Genomic DNA, 18,949 nt, shown 5'->3' with positions numbered 1-18,949 from the left:
ATTATTAATATTGCCATTTTCGAAAATTCAGATTTATTCCAGCCATTAGCGACAAATTTGTTTCTTGGTAATACATTAATTATTATTACCCGTAACTTTGATTATCGTATGTAATAATCCTCTTAAAAATTGCAACATACTAAAAATACTTACTTGAAAATCTGAATAATTTTCCGATGTGCCTTCCTTTTTCTATTCTTCGAAAAATGATATTTTAAAACAATCTCATTACAATATTGCTAAATTCCACGAACGTATTTTTGTTTGTAAACACTCGTTAAATACTTTACGACAGGAAAAACTATTTCCTGTTTTCATGACACGCGTGTAAAAAAATAAGTATTTAAAAAAGCATTAGCAAATTAATAAAATGGAAGATTTAATGACTTTACATTACGGCTGTCTATTAAAAATAAAATACACGTACTATTTATACATAACGTATCGATAATCTATTAAATAATTAATCTAATAGCCGATCGTTCGATCGTTCGTTTTACGTTTAAAAATTAAATTATTATAAAATTGAAGAAACTGCAGTATCGAACCGTTTTATCGAATCCAGGCTGAATTTACATTTTGTCAATGGTAATTGATCTTGATTGTTCGAGATAAAGCCCGGCGAGACGTGTTTTTCGTGATATAATTTAGTCGAGCTGTGTCGTATATACCTCGGCGATAACGATATTCATCCAATTACCACGTTGTCAATGTTATCCATTTGAAACGCCGATTTCATTAGCGGAATCAATATAGTCGGCGGCTATCATCGCGTCGCGCTTAAATCTCATCGTAAATCACGGCGGAATAAAGCGGGATTTCTCGCGGATGGCACTTTCTCGCGTCCGCCTTTTGCCGTCCTTTTGCGCGATCGCGTCACGATAAGAGGCGTGCCTTTGACTCTCACGAATAAAATATCAATCAGTCAAGATGAAACTCTTCTCTGTTTAAACGGAGTATAATTAAAATAAAAAGTAATAAACTTCAGAGACGAGTTTCCTACACCGACAGATGAAAAAAAGTTCATATGTTACGCAAGCTCACTGTTACTGGGATATAGCTCCAAATGTTTATTATTATTCAATATTATTTATTTTTAATTACAACAAATATTCAAAGTATTTCCCACGCGATTCAATATATTCGCATGAACACGGCGAATTATGGATTGTCGCACTTTTTCAAAGATCCTAAAGAGATTGCGAATAGTTTCACAAGCGTTACAAATGCGTTGACACGGCATATCTTCATTGACGACTGAAACTTCATAAACTAAGGACTTTAAATGTCTCCACAGGTAAAAATTTAGATGATTAAGGTTGAAGGATCGTAGAAACCATGCAATTGGTTTACCTATCCATCTGCCGGAGTAATAAACTGGCCATTATTATCAAGTAAAATACATGCAAGTCGATAGAAATGAGCTCCGTTGTGAACCACATGTTAGTTGCCAAAGGAACATTGTCCAATAAGCTTGAAGTATATGTAATAACTAATAAAATAAAATTTCTATAACATCGCCTAAGATGTCGTAAGATGTCGCGGTAATACCAAGGCCCGATCAGAAAATCACCTACAATGCCAGCCCATACATTGATTTAGAATTGCTGCTGATGTCTAACATGAAACGTAATGTGTGCGGATTATCTTCTGCTCACTGATGTCGATCGCTAACGAACCGTTCATTAATAAACATTTTGAGCTGTGGACAATGGACTTGCGAATATATTCATATAAATTTTTTTCATATTTTATTTTGATGTTTGATGCGAGCTCGTTCTCGAAATTTGTTACCTTATTTTAATTACACCCTGTATTTTATTAGCGTCTGCATTCCTTCATTCCACTTTCGCGGACGCGGATCTTATCCGATCTTACCCGATCGCGAGGTTTACGCGGTAACAAAAAAATCCTTCGAAAGGTTAGCGCAACAACAAAGCAAATCGCATCGGAGCGTAGGGAGGGGGAGAGCGGAAAAGGGGCGCAGAATGGAAATTGGATTATATCCAATCGATCCGCGAGCAGCGATCGAGATGCATTCCGGCACATTCGCCAAACACCAAAACATCAATACGAAATGAAAAGAAAACAATTTACCTGCGGCCGCGATGAAAGCTGATGAAAGCCCGCATGGCGCGGCGCGCCGAGTCGATATTCCGCGCATCGAAGCGGCCGCGAATTCGGACGTGAATTGGTGTTCGTATGCCAACGCCGCCCCCGATCGCCGGCGACCGGCCGCGATAAATATCGCGATGAGGGCGCGCGATCGATGCGGTTTTTTAATCCGTCGGATTAATAGAATTACCGCCTCGTCCCAGGCGATTCGACGAAACTGACGGACGAAGCGTCGATCGCGTTTGAACACTTCAAATACCGTTGGCTGACCGCTTTATGCACCGCCATCTACCGCGGCAACTTCACGGTGATGACATCTCGTTGCGGGACAGTCAAAATCTGCACGTCGCTACTATACCAAGATCAACGTAGAAAAATGATAAAAATGTTAATCTGAAATTAAGATTCTGCGTACAGTGGAGGAAATATTAGGAGCAGAAATAAATATTAAATTTTGAAAATGAAAATTTTGAAATAAAGATTAAACAATGTTATGTACAATGGATATAATTATAAGATATAACTACATCTTATTTGTGTCCATTGTGCGTAACGTTTAATCTTTATTTCGAATTTTTGTTCTCAGTCCATTATTTTTGAATCGTGAGGAGAATAGGCGAACTCTGATTGATCAATTTGCTTACGACTTTACAACTATAACTAAAATTTGTTCACGTGCAATGGCCTTAACGTCACACTGGCTAAATTCTACATTAGTCGTAAGATTGGTTCCACATTAGTTGTACAATTACAAACTCGCAAGAAATTCACAGATCACAGTCAATTATTTTCCTTGCGATCGAAAATAATGGAAACTAGTGTGATTAATCAATTTCTTGCGATTGCGCGATTAATGTAAAATCAACCTAAAATACATGGAAACCCTTCGTTTGATTACATTGCAACTGGACATGTCGACTCACATCGGCTGGAAATTTTCCAGTGGACTGTCCCAGTGAATAGAATTAATGCATATAATAAAATTAACGCATAAGATAACTTCAATCTTATCTTTCAGAATTCTTTATGAGATATCTTAAAGATATTTCTTAAAGAATTTTTAAAGATATCTTAAAGTTGTCTTATACATCAATTTTAGACATTCTGTTCATTGAGTATGTATGTACAATATATCAAAGTATATCAAAGATATCTAAGAGATATATAAAAAAAATAACTAAGAGAACATAAAAAACATACTTTTCGTTAACCCACGAGTGGTATGCGGCACTATTATCAAAGAAATGCGACGAAGTTCTATTTCTCATAAATAAAAAGTACATAGAATAGAATAAAAAACGCAGTATTAGAAAGATAAAATGATAAATGTGCAGTTTAACCGTTCATCTTCAATTTTGATAAAATTATGCTTAATCGACGTATCTTCGTGTAAAAATAAAGGTTTGAGAAAAAGAAATTGTCGCTCTGCCTCGCGAAATATTAATCGAGCCCCCAGATATTAATCGTTGAAGCTGACCACTATTTAGTTAGCAAATCTATCGTACCGACAAAATGTAACGACATGAGCATGCTCGATGGCCATATACGCATGCGAGATTAAACGTGTGACGTTTGATTAAATTTTTCGGTAATGGAGCTCCCCCGGAGGGGAGGGGGAATGGAACAGACTGTCTCCATAAATACACTTATCAATGCGAAATGAGATATTACATGTATTTACCGGAAATTTAATAGATATATTCAGTTATCATTGAAATCATCAGATGATCATAAGTATACATATGTTTCAAATTCGCGCACTTTTTGCATGCGCATGTGACCACAAAGCATGTGACTACGGAGCATGCGCATATCGTTACATTTCGTCGGTATGACAGGTTTTTTAATTTGAATAGTCGTTAACTATAACGATTAATATCTCGTTTTGCGAGACAAAGAAACGATTTCTTTTTCTCTCATTTCTTTTTCTCTTTAGTTTTACACAAAAATATATCGAATGAATCTAAATTTATCAAAATTGAAGATTGGCGGATTAAATTGAACAGTTACCAATAGGATCTTTTAGATTTATCTTTTTCGGAAAAATATTTTTGGTCGTGTTATTTCTTTTTAACAAAGACAATTAGATAAAGAACTGGGAGAAACAGAAAATCTTTAAATTTCGTTCAGTTTATATTTCTTACTAAAGTCTTGTAGGAACTCATTCTATTTGAATAGTATGAAGTTAACTGTATTAACTCTTTTAATACATTTAAAAACGCCATTGGATTGCTAATCGTTTGTTAAATTTTGCACGTCTTTTTTGTTTGCATATTAATTATTTTAAGCAAAAGCAATAAATTATATATTATTATTATAAATTATTATTAACTATTAATTTATTAGTATGTCTTTTTAGCGCATGCACATCGAGGTGTCTAAAAGTAACTAGTATTAAAATTACTAGATAATTTCAAGTTATTAATAAATAAAATATTGGATAGTCGATAAAATTAGAATAGCATATGCATATATGGATATTTTAGCACCAAAATGTTCATAAAATCATGATGAAAGTTTCAAATGTCTGTTGGACATCTATCCAAATTTTAATTTCGAGTTTTTGCTCAAAAAAGTTAATATGCAAATAACATAAAAAGGCATGCAAAAAATTAACAAACGCTAGCAATCCAATGGCGTTTTTAAAATTGTTGAAAATATTAGTATGACAGCTGACTTCACACTGCTCTCTATTTGTATGCCTATAGTCGGCATGGAAGTCAACCGGTTTGTTTGTAATGCTTCGCCATTTCTGCATAACCTCTAACCGTGATAACTGATGACTCGCTGATGTATTTATGTAGTTCTACACCAACGTTCCAACAGACAGCTAGATAATGGCGTCAGGATTAGAGAGCTATGTGAATCGTATCCTTTTCGTACATTAATTTACAGTTTAATCGAATTGCGACGACCACGATGATCGTATTAACCTTAAACCTTGCCTAGATACAGTTTCCATTATTACGTCGGACGGTAGGAATTTTATTGTAAGTACATACACGAATTCGTAGAATTACAAAAATATCAATTCACATATGTGTACAGCTCGCAATTGTTTTATGTGCAAAAAATTGTTCCCTCACTTACAGTATAGCTAAGTACAATACTGTACTGCTTTTATACTATTTCGTAAATGAAGATTATTGAAAATTTGGGTATTCTGTTTGAATACCTATTGAAAATGCAAATTTGAATTAAAATTTTATTTGAATGCGATTATGTAGCTAAATTTTTGAACTATTTGTAGAACATTAGAAAAGAATTTGAATTTTGTGATAACTCTGATAATATTCATATTTAAAAAATATAATTCTTCAATAAAGTTTTATAAATGTTTTATATTTTAAATAGTTAATTTACAGATGACAATCTGCATATTGCATTTTTAATTAAAAGCTATATATATATATATATATATATATATATATATATATATATCCTTGAAAATTATGCAAAAGCTGTTTTATATATGAACGATTTAAAAGAGTTTTGTTTTAGGGCACATTGAAAGGTTTTGATCAGACCATTAATATAATTCTGGATGAATCACATGAGCGGGTATACAGTACAACACAAGGAGTGGAGCAGGTCGTCTTAGGTTTACACATTATTAGAGGAGATAACGTGTCAGTATAACATCCTGAGATAAATTGTACACAAAGTAGTTTTAATGAGCGTATCATGATTGTTCCTTTTATTATTATATCGGTTTCATCCTAAAAAAATAATAGAAAAATGATTTCACTTTGCATTAACATTTATATGAAAATAAATAACATAAATATTAGTGAAAAAATATATATTACTTAATCACGATGTATTTTTCCGTTTCAGAGCGATAGTAGGAGAGCTAGACGACGAGATGGACGCGCGATTGGATCTATCAGCAATACGTGCTGACCCTCTAAGTTCTATTATACATTGATGTATTTGAAAGCGTAGATTAAATCATCGCTTATTTTTTCTCGTTCAAATTTCATATAAAAACAATTGAGCGCATTAGAACAAAAAAGAATTACAACTTTTAATATATAGGTTGTATATTGTACAAAAATCTTTCATTTCTCATATATAGACACGTTTATCATATAATTGTATTTTAAAAAGTGCACAGAGTTAATACAGCGGTATTTACATCATTGAAACAAACTAAACTTTACGTTTGAATCAATAATTCTTGTCTGTACAAAAATCTTGCTATACATAATATAGTAAACTTTACTGTTTACAAATATAATTTGACTCTATACCTATATAATGTAGCAATATATTATAATAAACAAAATTATGTAAATTAACATCGAATATCTAATTTAGCGGAAAATCTTATATCTCGTATCTATTCCTAGAAATATATCTTAAAGAGGATACGTACATCTAGAAATTTCTGCTTTGTCACAGAGCATTGTTATTTAAATCCAGACACGTAGGTGTGCCCTGCTAAAAAAAAATCAATGGAGGATCTAAGTAACTTATGTCGGAGGTATGTGTGAGCACTGAGCACTACACGTTACTTCGAGCACTATGATTTGCATGTTTCCAAGACGAAATCAATCGAAGCGATACTGGAATTCACACATACTTGCACTCCTTTTTTTAAGTAGAAAAGTACTTTGTTACATTATTTCGTAAAATCATTAATTTATCTCTTTACAAAATATTGCAGCTTATCTCAGAATCTCTACGTACAATCATTCGCAAAACGTAAAATTGTATATGGCAATTTACAAATCGCGAATATGCCAATCGTCAAGAGACATTTGTCTTTTGTAGATCGCAGACATTCGCATGTCACTCTTGTGGAAGACAACGAAATTGTCGATTAAATCGTCTTTCTCATCGTCCGCTTGATTTCTTACACATGCTTACATATTATTTCCAACTGATTATTTCGGCGCGACTTACGTGTGTTAAGTATTCATATAGAATCTATTTATTGTAACGAGCGGATACACATTTTCGTTATTATTTATGTATAAATATCTTATGTTATGAATTATACTTCTAATTGGTATTCTTGAGAATTATGCAACGAGTTACGAACTAAAGTGATGAATATATTCGGTATGTTTTGAATGTTGGAATATGTTGGACTTTCACATGGTACTCTCCAAATGGGAAATTGCACGACATATGAGCATTATATATGATGTACCTTCTCGTTACTTATTAAAATGATTTAAAAAGTATGATTCTTAAATTTATCGTTCTCTGTCGTTCAATAATTTTTAGTTTTGTAAATTTCGAATCTGTCGATCATACTGATCATCGAACAATTGACATTATATTATCAAATTATAACATTTCTTGAATAAATCCTACAGATTAATTTTAAACAAAATATATATGGTATATATATAGACAGATAATAAAGATAACTTTTTGTAAAGAATATTTATATAAATATTTACATAAATATTTGTATAGATTTCTAGGAATAAATCTGTAGATCTACACAAGAAAGTATCTTAACATGTCGATAAATAATGAAATTGGAAAGACTTCAAAATATGGTTATGAGTGCGTTGCATGTACGCATATATACACACGCGAATTTATTTATCGATCATGAGAATTATCATCAGGTGCTCACAGTCTATTTTTCCTAATACGCCTTTTAATTGTTGGTCACCATATTGGTTCTGCTGCGATTTCTCCGGCGGACACGACCGCCACGCTGTCTGCTGCCCCAATCGTCGCTTCCCATCGGAGGGCCAAAATTCGGCCCATTCGATCCATTTGGACCAAACGGATCGCCGCCGCCGCCGCCGCCACCAGGTCCTGTGAAATTGTTAAAATTGCTGCCGCAAGGATAAGGCGGTCCACTTTCATAATTCTCTGGTCCAAAGGTACTCGGCCCAGGGCCTAACAATCCAGCTCCGTTGTTACGCTGTGCATTGAATCGTGGATCGAAATTCATTTGACTCTGAGGTGGCATCGGAACAGGTCCGTTCATACCCATTGCGGGGCCATGTGGCATACCCATGGGCGGGATATTCTGCGGTGGCATTGGTCCAGCATTCATTATAGGCCTCATCGGACCCATACTGCTCATGTTCATTGGATGGTTTGGACCCATCGGACCCATCATTCCTTGAGGCGGACCTGGCATGCTACCAGGCGGTGGGCCACCTGACATACCAGGTCTCACTTGCATAGCGCCAGGACTCAGGCTCATATTGGGTCCCATCGCCTCCATTGGCTGCATCCCTTTAGACATTATAGGAGTATTAATTGCGTTTTGCGAAGATTGTTGATTAGAAGCCGCTGCTTCAAGAGTTTTCCGTCGTGGATCCGAACGAATACATTGCGGCGGTGATTTTGGTGTATCCTGTTTGATCTGTGGTGGCGGCGACATTGGCGAATCGGCAAGTTGCTCGGGTTTGGTAATGCGGAAGATTTTGCGGAGCCGTGGGTCATACTTAACCTGTGCGTCGTTCTTTGTTAACTTCAGACCAGTATAATCCGGTCTGGGTATGTCGACTACATAGACTTTGTACACTATTGGTGGATGCGATGCGATACTTGCGTCGATCTCGGTGCACGGTATGTGTGAGGGTGCCGGTTTAAATGGTAGGCTCAAAATTTGCCGCAGATCCACGTCAGATCTGACGCGCAGATCTGTGTCGCCAAAGTCGCCAGACTGAAAACGCTGCCGGAAATCCATATCCTGTCGCCTGAGATCTTGATCAGTTCTCGTACGAAGGTCAGTATCCATATTTGAGTCCACTGCGGTGATGCCGGAACTGTAAATGCTCGTTTCCAATCTGAGGGGCTTTTGTAATTCTCTTTTCACGTCGGATGTACTAGGACTACTTGGCTTTTGCTCAATCTCTCGACGTTGCCTAGGATCTCGAGACATTCGTGGATCTCTGGATACAGGTACAGCGACTGAATTTGGGGATCGCCTCGGACTCGACATCTCACTGTCTGTTCTTGTATCTTGCACTAAGTTAGACTTAGATAAATCTTGATTCGAATTTCCTGCTTGCTGTGTTTTGTTGTTCGTAGAGCTTTGAGCTTTCAGAGTGGACAGTAACTTGGACACTTCGGCACTGATATCAATTTTACTCAAATCGCCTAATTTATCCACGATAGCGGCCGGCTGAGGTATGTTGGAAGCGGATGACGTGGATTGAAAATCTTCCTTGATGATGACATTCTGAGATTTTTCAATAGGTTCGATTTCATCCTTCGAACTATCCACTATAGTAAGATTACCGCCCTCATCATCGTCGTCATCATCATCATCTTCATCGTCCGAATACCAATCATCGACGATCTGATCGGTATTAGGCGCACCGGAATCATTGTCCATGTTTTTCAAACTGTCCTGAGCTGCACGTTGCTGCTGTTGTATTCGCATAAATAACTCCTGTGCCTTCTTTGGTAAATGAGCTGGCACTGCTTCAGGATCATCAATAAAGGAAGAAATGTCGCGAGGTTGTTCATCTGTTAAACACATATATTATATATATTTTTTTATTACTTGTAATAATTATTAGATAAATTATATTAATGAAAAAATTTATAATATATAAATATCAAATATAAATAAAGAAAAAAAAGTTCCGATGTAAAGAGTAAATAGTTCTTACTTTGTTCGCTTCCAAAAAGCTTTCCTTTTTCCTTGTCTTCATCTTCAATTGGCACTTCGATAACAAGTTCTGATTCTTCATCTTGATCGCTCTCGTCATCGACTTTATTTTTTGTGAGACTTGCTACTTTATCAGCTATACTGTAAACGGATGGTGGTTTCTTTGCATTCAGCATCTGTCTCAAATCAACATCTTTTCTCTTTCTCAACTGCAAATATAAGTATAAAAGTATTATAACAATTGTGCTAATATTACAAGTTTTAATTTGAATTTTATTGTAATTTTAATCTATTGCAATGTAAATTTGTATTATACCTCATCTACAGTGTCTTCTTCTATGTCTTTTGTAAAATCTTCTTTCGTTTTTTCAACATTCGCTTTATGAATTGATTCTGTATTTCTTTCACTATAAAAATCTAGAGATGGTGTAATTTGCAACTGCTTTTGTTGCTGGGTGGCTAAACCTAACGCAGCATTTGGAAGTTGAAGACCGAGTTCGTTCGCAGACTGCAGTAGCATAATCTGCTCATAAGGAACTCTATCCTCATCCGAACCCCATCGCGTCTTCTTTCCAGAAGGTTTCCTCTCTCTCACGTTAGTCTTTTGCTGATTTGTTTCTTCTATTTCATGAAATAATTATAATTTTAGTATAAAAATTCAAATAAACAACAAAGCAATATTACATTTTTAATAAAAATTAGTTAATTTCCATTTATTGAAAGAGAAAATTACCTTTTTCTTCTTTTTCTTCAGTCTTTTCTACGGGTGCTGATAAATTTAATTCGAAAAGACTAGGAATCTTTTGATTCGTCGTATCTTGGCCTTGAGCTAGAGAACGTGCAGTGTTATTTATCATTAACATAGCACCTTCTCTACTCAATCTTGGAAAATCACCAAGAATTTCTTTTGGTGCAGTTTCCAAGTGTTTCAAAAGAATGCCTTTTACCTGAAACACAAGAAATCATTCCAATAAGAATATTTTCAGTAAAAATTTAATATAACTTATTTCATTTTTATTAGCATCTAATTTTTACTTGAAATATATTATAAAGTTATATTATTAAGTAAAAATTAACGTAAATTATTTAACGACGAAAGTCGTAAAATCATAATGTACCTGTTCGTTCAAAGGTTGATGCGAAAATTTACAATTATCACCCTGATTGCACTTTAAACCGGTATGGAAGAACTTGCATGGAAAATCGTGATGCATGTACAGACATTTATCTCGTTTCGCACAACAATCCATAAGATAAAACTTGCATAATTCCATCTTTCTAGGTGGCAAGGCGTTGTGTGAAAATGGACAATCATCTCCTCTATGACATTTTCCTTGCATGTAATATACACAAATCGTATCCGTTGTATCTGGATCATTGTTCTGCGCACGACGACTATTTCGTTCATTTCGAATTTGTCGATTTTTGTTCTTGCCACGTTCATTCTTGCCACCACGACGGGCTATCACAAATAAACAAAAGTATTAAAGATAATATAATACAGTTAATAAAATCTAAATACATTTTATCAATCATGAGAGAAAAATAATGTATACAATATTTTAATTAACATAATATTATAATTAATGATTATATAATTAAGAGAAACAGAAATTAAATTTCTATACCCCCACGTCCTCCGGTGTTACGTTGTTTGTTGTCATTTTCTCTGTGTCGGTTTATGTTAGGCCTTTCCTCATAATCTGAATTGTTCTCAAAATTCTCGTGCTCGTTTATACGTCTGGGAGAATTATTTTCTTGAGAATCCTTCCTAATAGGTGAGGCCCCTCGTACGAACAGCATTTCATCTTCGTCCTCATTGGCATTTTCTTCGTCGCTTAATTTTCGTTTCTGTATAATGCCATAAAAATTTAATTATAAGATAAAGACAATTTTTACACCTTACAGATTCAAAAGCATGCTTCATACAAGAAAAATAACATTTATCTATATAAATAAAATTTATAATTCTGCATTTTTACCTTCTGATCTTTATTACGATCCTCTTCTCGTTCATCGCGTGCTCTTTTTCTAGCTTTATTTCTGTTGTTCTTGCTCTTCGTCTTCGATTCCTGATTTTTACCTCCATCCTCTTCCATCGCAGCCTTAATAGCTTTCTCGACATCTCCAGCCCAATCTTCAGTTGGACCTTTGTACTTCGAAAATCGATCATGTTTACTAGCTGCCTGTGCAGATTGCGACTTTTTACTCTTGTTGAACTTTGCATCAAAACTCTTATTCTTTGCAGAATCTGGCTTTGGTGTTGGTTTGACAACCTCCGGTGCATCATTCGTTGCACGGGTGACTGGCTCATCGTCCTCGTCTGATGGAATCTCTCCATCTTCCAAATCGTTATCGTTGCTGCTACACATTTATAAAAAAAAAAAATATTATGAAGATTGCATATAACAACAGATATTTGTAAATTATCCTCAAGAATTACTTTTTATCTCATTACTATGTTATATATCATATTTATTTGTCAATAGAACATTTATATGCAACAATTTTTCTAGTATGTGAATCTAGTATGTGAATCTAGTATGTGAAGGGTAATAAATTTATATAATTATGAATTTCCCCATTAAATTAACGACACGTTCTAATTTAATGCTGCAACGATGACAAAAATATTCAGAAAGATTTTCATTTTCAATATTTCTAAAAAAAAAAAAAAAAAAACATTATCTCTCATTATAAATAAAATAATGAAACATGTATATAAATGACGGATCACATAATTGAAATGCTATGTATATATACATATATACTAAATATATATAATATATATATATATATATATATATATATATATTATATGTGTGTATCATATATACATATATACTCTTCCCTAATGCCAATGCATTATTTAACCAACATTTGGCAAAATCTTTAACAGATACGATATTTTTCCTTTCTCATTTTCATTTCGTCAGTATATCGTTCATGCATTGTACTGCTATACGAAGAATGAACAAGATCTGATGACGTTCGTTTCTTGTAGGAATACATCTCAATATCGGAAACACATTTGCGAAACGCGTTCTCCCGGTCGTTAGAAAATCAATCAGCTCAGCGGTTGCGGCGCATCGCGCGAGTCTCAACGGACCCTGCTCATGAATCTCTACGAGATAAAGAATGCATCTCTCGATTTATATTATCACCTCATCGTAACTCATAATAGCCAGTCTCGGGCTATCACAAGCGTACGCGATGGCGTATGCGTGCGGCGTGCGTGCGTGCGCGCGTGAATGCGTGCGTGTGTGCGTGCGCCGCGGCAGCGAGCTAAAAATGACGCCGAGGTGAATTCATGAGGACGGACTCGCGATTGTCGCCAAGGCCAAATTGATAGCGCAAGCAGTCATTGAACAGGTCGGCGGACTATATACGTCGCACGGAGGAGAACTCTTCTCTCTCTCTCTCTCGAGAAGGAGAGAGAGAGGGGAAGCGTGAATCCAGCTGGCTGTAACGTGGCGACGCCGCAGGCTACTAGCCGTGTCGGAAACATCGATCCGCAACGCGGGACAAGAGTGGCCGGAGGCACGGCATTATATGGCGCGAAAACGAAATTGCACATCCGGCGACCGATCGATGAAGCGAGATCCGGCGGGAAACCGTACAGTTGCGCGTGTCTGCTGTCGAAGATGCTGAGAATCACGGTCCTCACGTAACATACACGCACACGCGCGCATACACGCAACTCCGATTACATACGGAAAGAACTGATAATAATATTAAGGACCGGCAGGAACCAACTCCAATAAATTATCTATTTCTTATCTATAGATAATTATTTATGCAGATACTAATCTGAGCTCAACTATTACATAAATATTTCATCTCAATGTAGAAGCAACATTTTAATATTTTTTATGTAATTAGTTATAAAGCTAGGTCAGATTTTACAATTTAGCTCTTAAATTATAATATTACGAATGATTATCTGTAGCGCAGATATTTGTTGAGTTCAACTATATTTCATCTCGTAAAAGTATTTTGTCATGAGACTTTTTTCTACGTATTATAAAGCTACGAAAGTTTCTACAAAACCGCATTTTGCAATTTAATTCTTAAAAATTTACAAAAAATAAAAGTACCTGCACCTTATTGCACTAATAGTGCAAACCGAATGACATGTTAAAGAATTAGTTATTTTCTTTTTTTTTTTAACAAATCGCTTTATAGAGATCTGCAGATAATTTTCTTGATTATAAATATTGCAATTCAATATTTTAGCCGTAATATGAGTGAACCGGAGTTCATCTAAGACAAAGGTCTCCATGCCGATCCTTAATTCGATCCGAGATAGGAGTCTAAGGTCCGATTACACCAATGTTGTTTCGGCTTTAAATAAGACTTAAACATATGTCTTTATTTAGATACGTGTTTAAGTTTCACTTAAAGCCAAAATAACATTGATGAAACTGGGTCTAATTTCCGACGGCATAAAAATGATTGATCTCTATTTGAAGTATCGATATTCCGAAATCGTTCTACTTTTGCTAATAACGAAAATAATCGATCGACAAAGTCTCGTGATTCGATCACGATAGCAAAAAAAAAAAAATCGATAGAAAAAATCGAAATATCGAGATCTCATCGGTTTCAAATCCTGCAACATGGATGAGAAAGAGAAGCGATTTGCACAAAATTAGCGTGAGAATAGAAATGTCTCAGGTAACAAGCCATAAAGAGCTGGCACAACGGCAGAACCGTTCAATTTTGGGATTGACTGTCGTAGATCCACGGACTCTATGAATGTGCAGATATCTATAGATTGAAAATGACTCTTGAGTTTACTCGCGGATATGTCGCCCGGCACGTGGTGCCCGTACGGTACTAGAAAAATCGAACTCATCGGGAATTACATCGTTCCCTCAAACAACTTGTAAAATCATCCTTTCCGCAAATCGATCAATTACCGAATTAATATATAAATTGATCGTCGCGAGGGACGGCGATTCTCAGACAGAAATAAAAGATTGGAATTGCCTTACCCGCTGTCATCGGGGGTTATCATCAACTCATCATTATCATTATTATCATTATCATCATCATCATCATCATTGTCATCATCAGATCATGATCATCATTATCATTATGACGAATCGTCATGATCATCATAGCAGTATAACGTCGAAGGAACTATCACATTCAATATTGTCGTCGTTGCAACATAGTCGATTTAAAGGCGATATTAAAGGCGATGATGCCAAAGGAGATATTATGCCCAAAAGCTCTTCGCGTGTCGATTTCCGTTCATTGAAGGAAGAACTTTCCGTCGCTCTTTCTCTCGCTCTTTTCGCCTGTTGCGTGCGTATGTGCGTGTGTAAAAGAGTAAAGACCAAAGGTCTTCAGACGAAAGCGTCCTATTATTCTGGAAAGTATACAAAGTGACTTGGATCTATTAACCTTTCATTCGTGAATTCTGAAATAACCATTCTCGCAAAACCACGCCCACGTTTCGACCGGACATTTTCTTTTTTCCAATTTTGTACGATCGAGCGTCTTTCTATTAAAAATTAATTTTGAATGTTCAATTAATAATTATAAATAGTAAATTCCTATAAAATAAACATCGTCCGTCAATAACGAAATTCTGATGTGTTCGACTCATCACATCTCAGAACCTAATTTCCTTATCGCCGAACGATTTTAATATTCATAACGAGATTATCGATATGCTATAGTCTCACTGAGGAAATTTAATTAGACGAATTATCGGAATTTCATAGCGAGAAGGCGAAACGCAATACATCCGAGACACCTAGTATATGTATAAATCGTAGGAGGAAGAATTAACGGACTATTTTCCGTTCTACTTACACATGCATCGTTATATGCATTGGTGTAATCGATCTTTCGTAAGGAGGGAAGAAAGCTGAAGGACCGAGGCAATCGACCGGAAACGACCCAGAAACGATCGATCAGTAATTTCGAAGTGTTTGCTGTCTCGACTCGCGTCACTCGATTCATTCACGAATTCGGTGAAATCAGGTCGATTCGATTTCATACTAATTACGCAGCATTTATTCGCAGCATATAAACTTCTAATTTTTTCAAAATAAAATTTTAGATAAAATCGATAAAATTACTCACGATCTCGGAATCCGAGACAACCGAGATATTCTTTTACATAATCGCCGGTGAATTCTATAAATAAACGAGCTATGACGATGTTTTTCCCGCATGTTTTCTCTCTCTCTCTCTCTCTCTCTCTCGCTCTTTTTTTTTCTTTTTCCTGCCAAAACTGCAGCCCGACCCAATTCCGAAAATAATTCACCGGGACACCCGCGGGATCAACTTTCGAGAATAATCGACAAGGCACCGTTTCGACAAGAATGACCTTGACCTCCTATCCACTTAGTTTCCTTTCTCGGACATCGAGATCGATCCGACATGTCCTGAGAGAAAATGGAATGATTGTGTGGGCAGATGCCCTTTTTTGGAATCAGAAAATTATAATACAAAGCGTTCTTTATGAAAAAGAAAATGTGTGATATGTCGAAACCGAACGAAATTGCTTTTTTCTGTCGCATTCTAACGTAACAAACGAAGCGGGAAGAAAGACGGAGGGTGGGAGGAGAATGCGTCATCAAGGGGAGTGACAGAGAGGAAGCGAGGAGAGGACGCGTGTAAAGTGTGCGCACGTGTGCGCGCGCGCGCGTGTGTGTGTGTGTGTGTGTGTGTGTATATGTACGTAAATGTGTGTTTGAATGTAAAAGTGTACGTCACGATGCTACGTATTAGTCACTCGCGAAAATTTTCCTTCCATCGCCTCACGTTCGGCGGTCGAATTAAAGAGAATATGTAGTATATTAGTTTAGGAGGCAAACCTTTGGATCAGAGTTTCAGCCGCGGAAACACTCTCTACTGCCATTTTCGCTTTTGGTTCCGCAGATCGAGTCTCGATCTGTGCGTATGCGCTCTCGGTAGTAACCCGGATTGAAGTTTTCTATATCAGCACTGCGGCCGTCCGATCGGCCGAGACGGCGAATCATACGATCGATTTGCCCGACCACACTCGACAGGTCTTTGCTCTGGCGGAGTAATCGCGCTGCCCGAATGCTAGCATTTGTGAGAGCTTCAATGAGCGCTCCACATATGGAACGTAACTGTAAAAGATTTAGTTTGTCTTTTTCTCTCTCTCTCTCTCTCTCTCTCTCTCTCTCCCTTTCTCCGTCGTTTCTCTTTCTGTCTCTTTACTGAAAAGTAACGAATTTTCTTTGTGTCCCGAAAACTTACGATCGTACGCGTTCCTCTTTCTCTCTTTCTACGGGGGTCGATTGTTACATTCGATTTTTCTCTCTCACAAGAATCTTTGCGGACTAACAATAGATTCGTTTCGGAGACGGACAGGCCCTTTTCGGAAGTCTTTTCTCTTACAAACTGAATGAAAACGCGGATATATCGGTTATACACTTTTCTCGGCTGGCTTTTCTATCCTCGGTCCCTCTCTCTCTCTCTCTTTTTCCCTCGCCGAGGGCAGAGCAATTTTTTTTTTCCACTAACGCGTAAGATTTCTCTCTCTCGCGCGCGCGAGCGAGCGATCTCACGCGGATCTCTCGCGGCCCAATGGGTCACGCGTGAAAATTAAAATACGATCAGATCGCGCGATCCTCCTTTTCTCGCTGTCGCGAGAACGACGTCATTCTGGCTGACGTGGCATACGGCTGACCCAGACGACGAGCGGCGCTTCGTGGGCGTCTCTCGTGACGATTATCTTTTTACCTACCCACCCTGTCCGTTTGACTTGCTTGCTTGCCTGCCTGCCTGTCCGCCTGCCCCCCGCCGTCGTCCGTTTGTGTGTCTGAGTGTGACGTCGTTGCGTGTGCGACCTCGTGTGCGCGCCCGACTCGCTCGTCGTGTCCGAAACGGAAGTGCGACGCGCTGAAAATGGGAACGCGCCCGCGCGTGCGTACTCGTCGTCGTGAACCCGCCGGAAAATGAGACAAAAAGAGAAGAAAGGGGGGAGGGTGGAAGAGAAAAAGAACGCTGTTCTTCCTCTACGACTCTCTTTCACCCCCTTTGCCCCTTCGCGGCCCTTCCCCTCGCTAAAAATAACAATGCTTTCACTTCTGCGATTTTTGTAACCGTACGAAGGCACGATCTTTCGACAACTTGATTTTTGCTTTCTTTCTTTCCTTCGCTCTCTTATCTCTCTTTCTCTTTCTCCGAATAACGACGAACGTATTTCCGTATTCTGAGAGCGACGGAGATAGGGAGGAACGACTGAGCGGACTTTTGCAATGCGCGCGACTCTTGCCGAGAGAATATCGAGGAACGAGCGAACGATCGAGAATGAATTCTCGTGATTTCCCGTGAGTTGAGTGATGATCGGAAGTGTCACGGATTCGCGTGGCCCCGTGGATGTCCTGTCAGGACGGAATCGACAGAGCGACGTTGACGCGACAGACAACAAACATATGTCTCTATCTCTCTCTCTTTGTCTTTCGTTCGCTCGCGCGTCTCTGCGTCGTTAGCAGAGATTCGGATCTCTCAGCAAGGGCGTGTTAAAACAGCATGTGGATGCAGCGAATAAAACGAGCCGCAGGCAAAGACGAAGAGTACGAGATCGGTCGGACAGATGCGTATTATTTACTCTTTCAGCAGTCAGTATAAAAATGTAGCGGTTTATATGACGATGAGCGAAAACTTCGGAGATCGAAACTAAACATGGCCACATCTGGTACTATTCTGAGCCTCTTAGCCAGACGCCCGTCGCGGAAACCTACGGATGACGGTGGCGGAACAAGCGAGCAGCGGGTCAGGAGGGAAAGCGACGCGCGCTCGGCCAATCGCGCGCCGCGCTCACCGCTCACGTGACCGCCCCTCGTCCGTCCGCTCACCGCCCTTATCTACCAATCCGTCATCCTCCGCCTGTCCCGCTTCGCTCCTTCACCGTCGCGCTCGTACACTCTCCTTTTCTCTCCTTTACATATACTCTTGCGATTCCGTGCGCAATCTTTCCGCGCGCGTGAAACGGGATTCCTGAATACCGCCGCTGCCCCGCATACGGAATTCGTGCGAAAGGCGTGACACGGTGTACTGCGCGACCTGAAAACATCGCATGGCGCGCGAACACAGGTGCGTGACTCGGCGAATCTTCCCCGAGCGTGCAATCACTGGTCGACAAACGCGGAAAATGCTAATGAAAGATCATACAATCTGCGGATTGCATTAGAATCATTTTCTGACGTTCGCTTGATTGTCGCTTGCTGTTTACTTAGGTGG

General features: G+C 38.0%; 2 protein-coding genes across 6 annotated transcripts; one reads left to right on the top strand and one right to left on the bottom strand.

Annotated features, from left to right (window-relative positions):
- Positions 1 to 4,823: 4,823 nt before the first annotated feature.
- Positions 4,824 to 6,416, top strand: LOC105430089 (U6 snRNA-associated Sm-like protein LSm8). Its single transcript, XM_011643436.3, has 4 exons — positions 4,824 to 4,983; positions 5,065 to 5,105; positions 5,617 to 5,744; positions 5,953 to 6,416. The coding sequence occupies exons 1-4, from the start codon at positions 4,953 to 4,955 to the stop codon at positions 6,041 to 6,043; spliced, it is 291 nt and encodes a 96-aa protein (XP_011641738.1). The 5' UTR covers positions 4,824 to 4,952; the 3' UTR covers positions 6,044 to 6,416.
- On the bottom strand, positions 6,141 to 18,790 carry su(sable) (suppressor of sable). 5 transcript variants are annotated; one of them, XM_089082362.1, is made up of 9 exons: positions 16,552 to 18,790; positions 14,713 to 15,092; positions 11,698 to 12,079; positions 11,344 to 11,566; positions 10,834 to 11,177; positions 10,449 to 10,662; positions 10,032 to 10,336; positions 9,717 to 9,924; positions 6,141 to 9,570 (listed from the first exon to the last, which is right to left on the bottom strand). In XM_089082362.1, the coding sequence occupies exons 2-9, from the start codon at positions 14,733 to 14,735 to the stop codon at positions 7,736 to 7,738; spliced, it is 3,534 nt and encodes a 1,177-aa protein (XP_088938488.1). In that variant the 5' UTR covers positions 14,736 to 15,092; positions 16,552 to 18,790; the 3' UTR covers positions 6,141 to 7,735. The 5 variants fall into 5 exon arrangements, with proteins under 5 accessions (XP_088938488.1, XP_088938478.1, XP_088938483.1 ...); XM_089082352.1 differs by lacking the exon at positions 14,713 to 15,092 and having other exon boundaries at positions 16,552 to 16,830; positions 18,318 to 18,788; XM_089082357.1 differs by lacking the exon at positions 14,713 to 15,092 and having other exon boundaries at positions 11,698 to 12,076.
- Positions 18,791 to 18,949: the final 159 nt, after the last annotated feature.

Source organism: Pogonomyrmex barbatus, unplaced genomic scaffold (assembly GCF_055798465.1).
Source record: "Pogonomyrmex barbatus isolate J1 unplaced genomic scaffold, ASM5579846v1 scaffold1, whole genome shotgun sequence".
Classification (NCBI taxonomy): Eukaryota; Metazoa; Arthropoda; class Insecta; order Hymenoptera; family Formicidae; genus Pogonomyrmex; species Pogonomyrmex barbatus.
This window is presented reverse-complemented; position numbering and strand designations above follow the sequence as displayed.

Excerpts from the sequence above, each read along its gene's own strand:
- LOC105430089 (XM_011643436.3), top strand. The coding sequence starts at position 4,953 with ATGGCGTCAGGATTAGAGAGCTATGTGAATC. Across the intron at positions 5,106-5,616 it reads CGGACGGTAGGAATTTTATT|GGCACATTGAAAGGTTTTGA; the intron begins GTAAGTACATAC and ends GTTTTGTTTTAG. Across the intron at positions 5,745-5,952 it reads ATTATTAGAGGAGATAACGT|AGCGATAGTAGGAGAGCTAG; the intron begins GTCAGTATAACA and ends TTTCCGTTTCAG.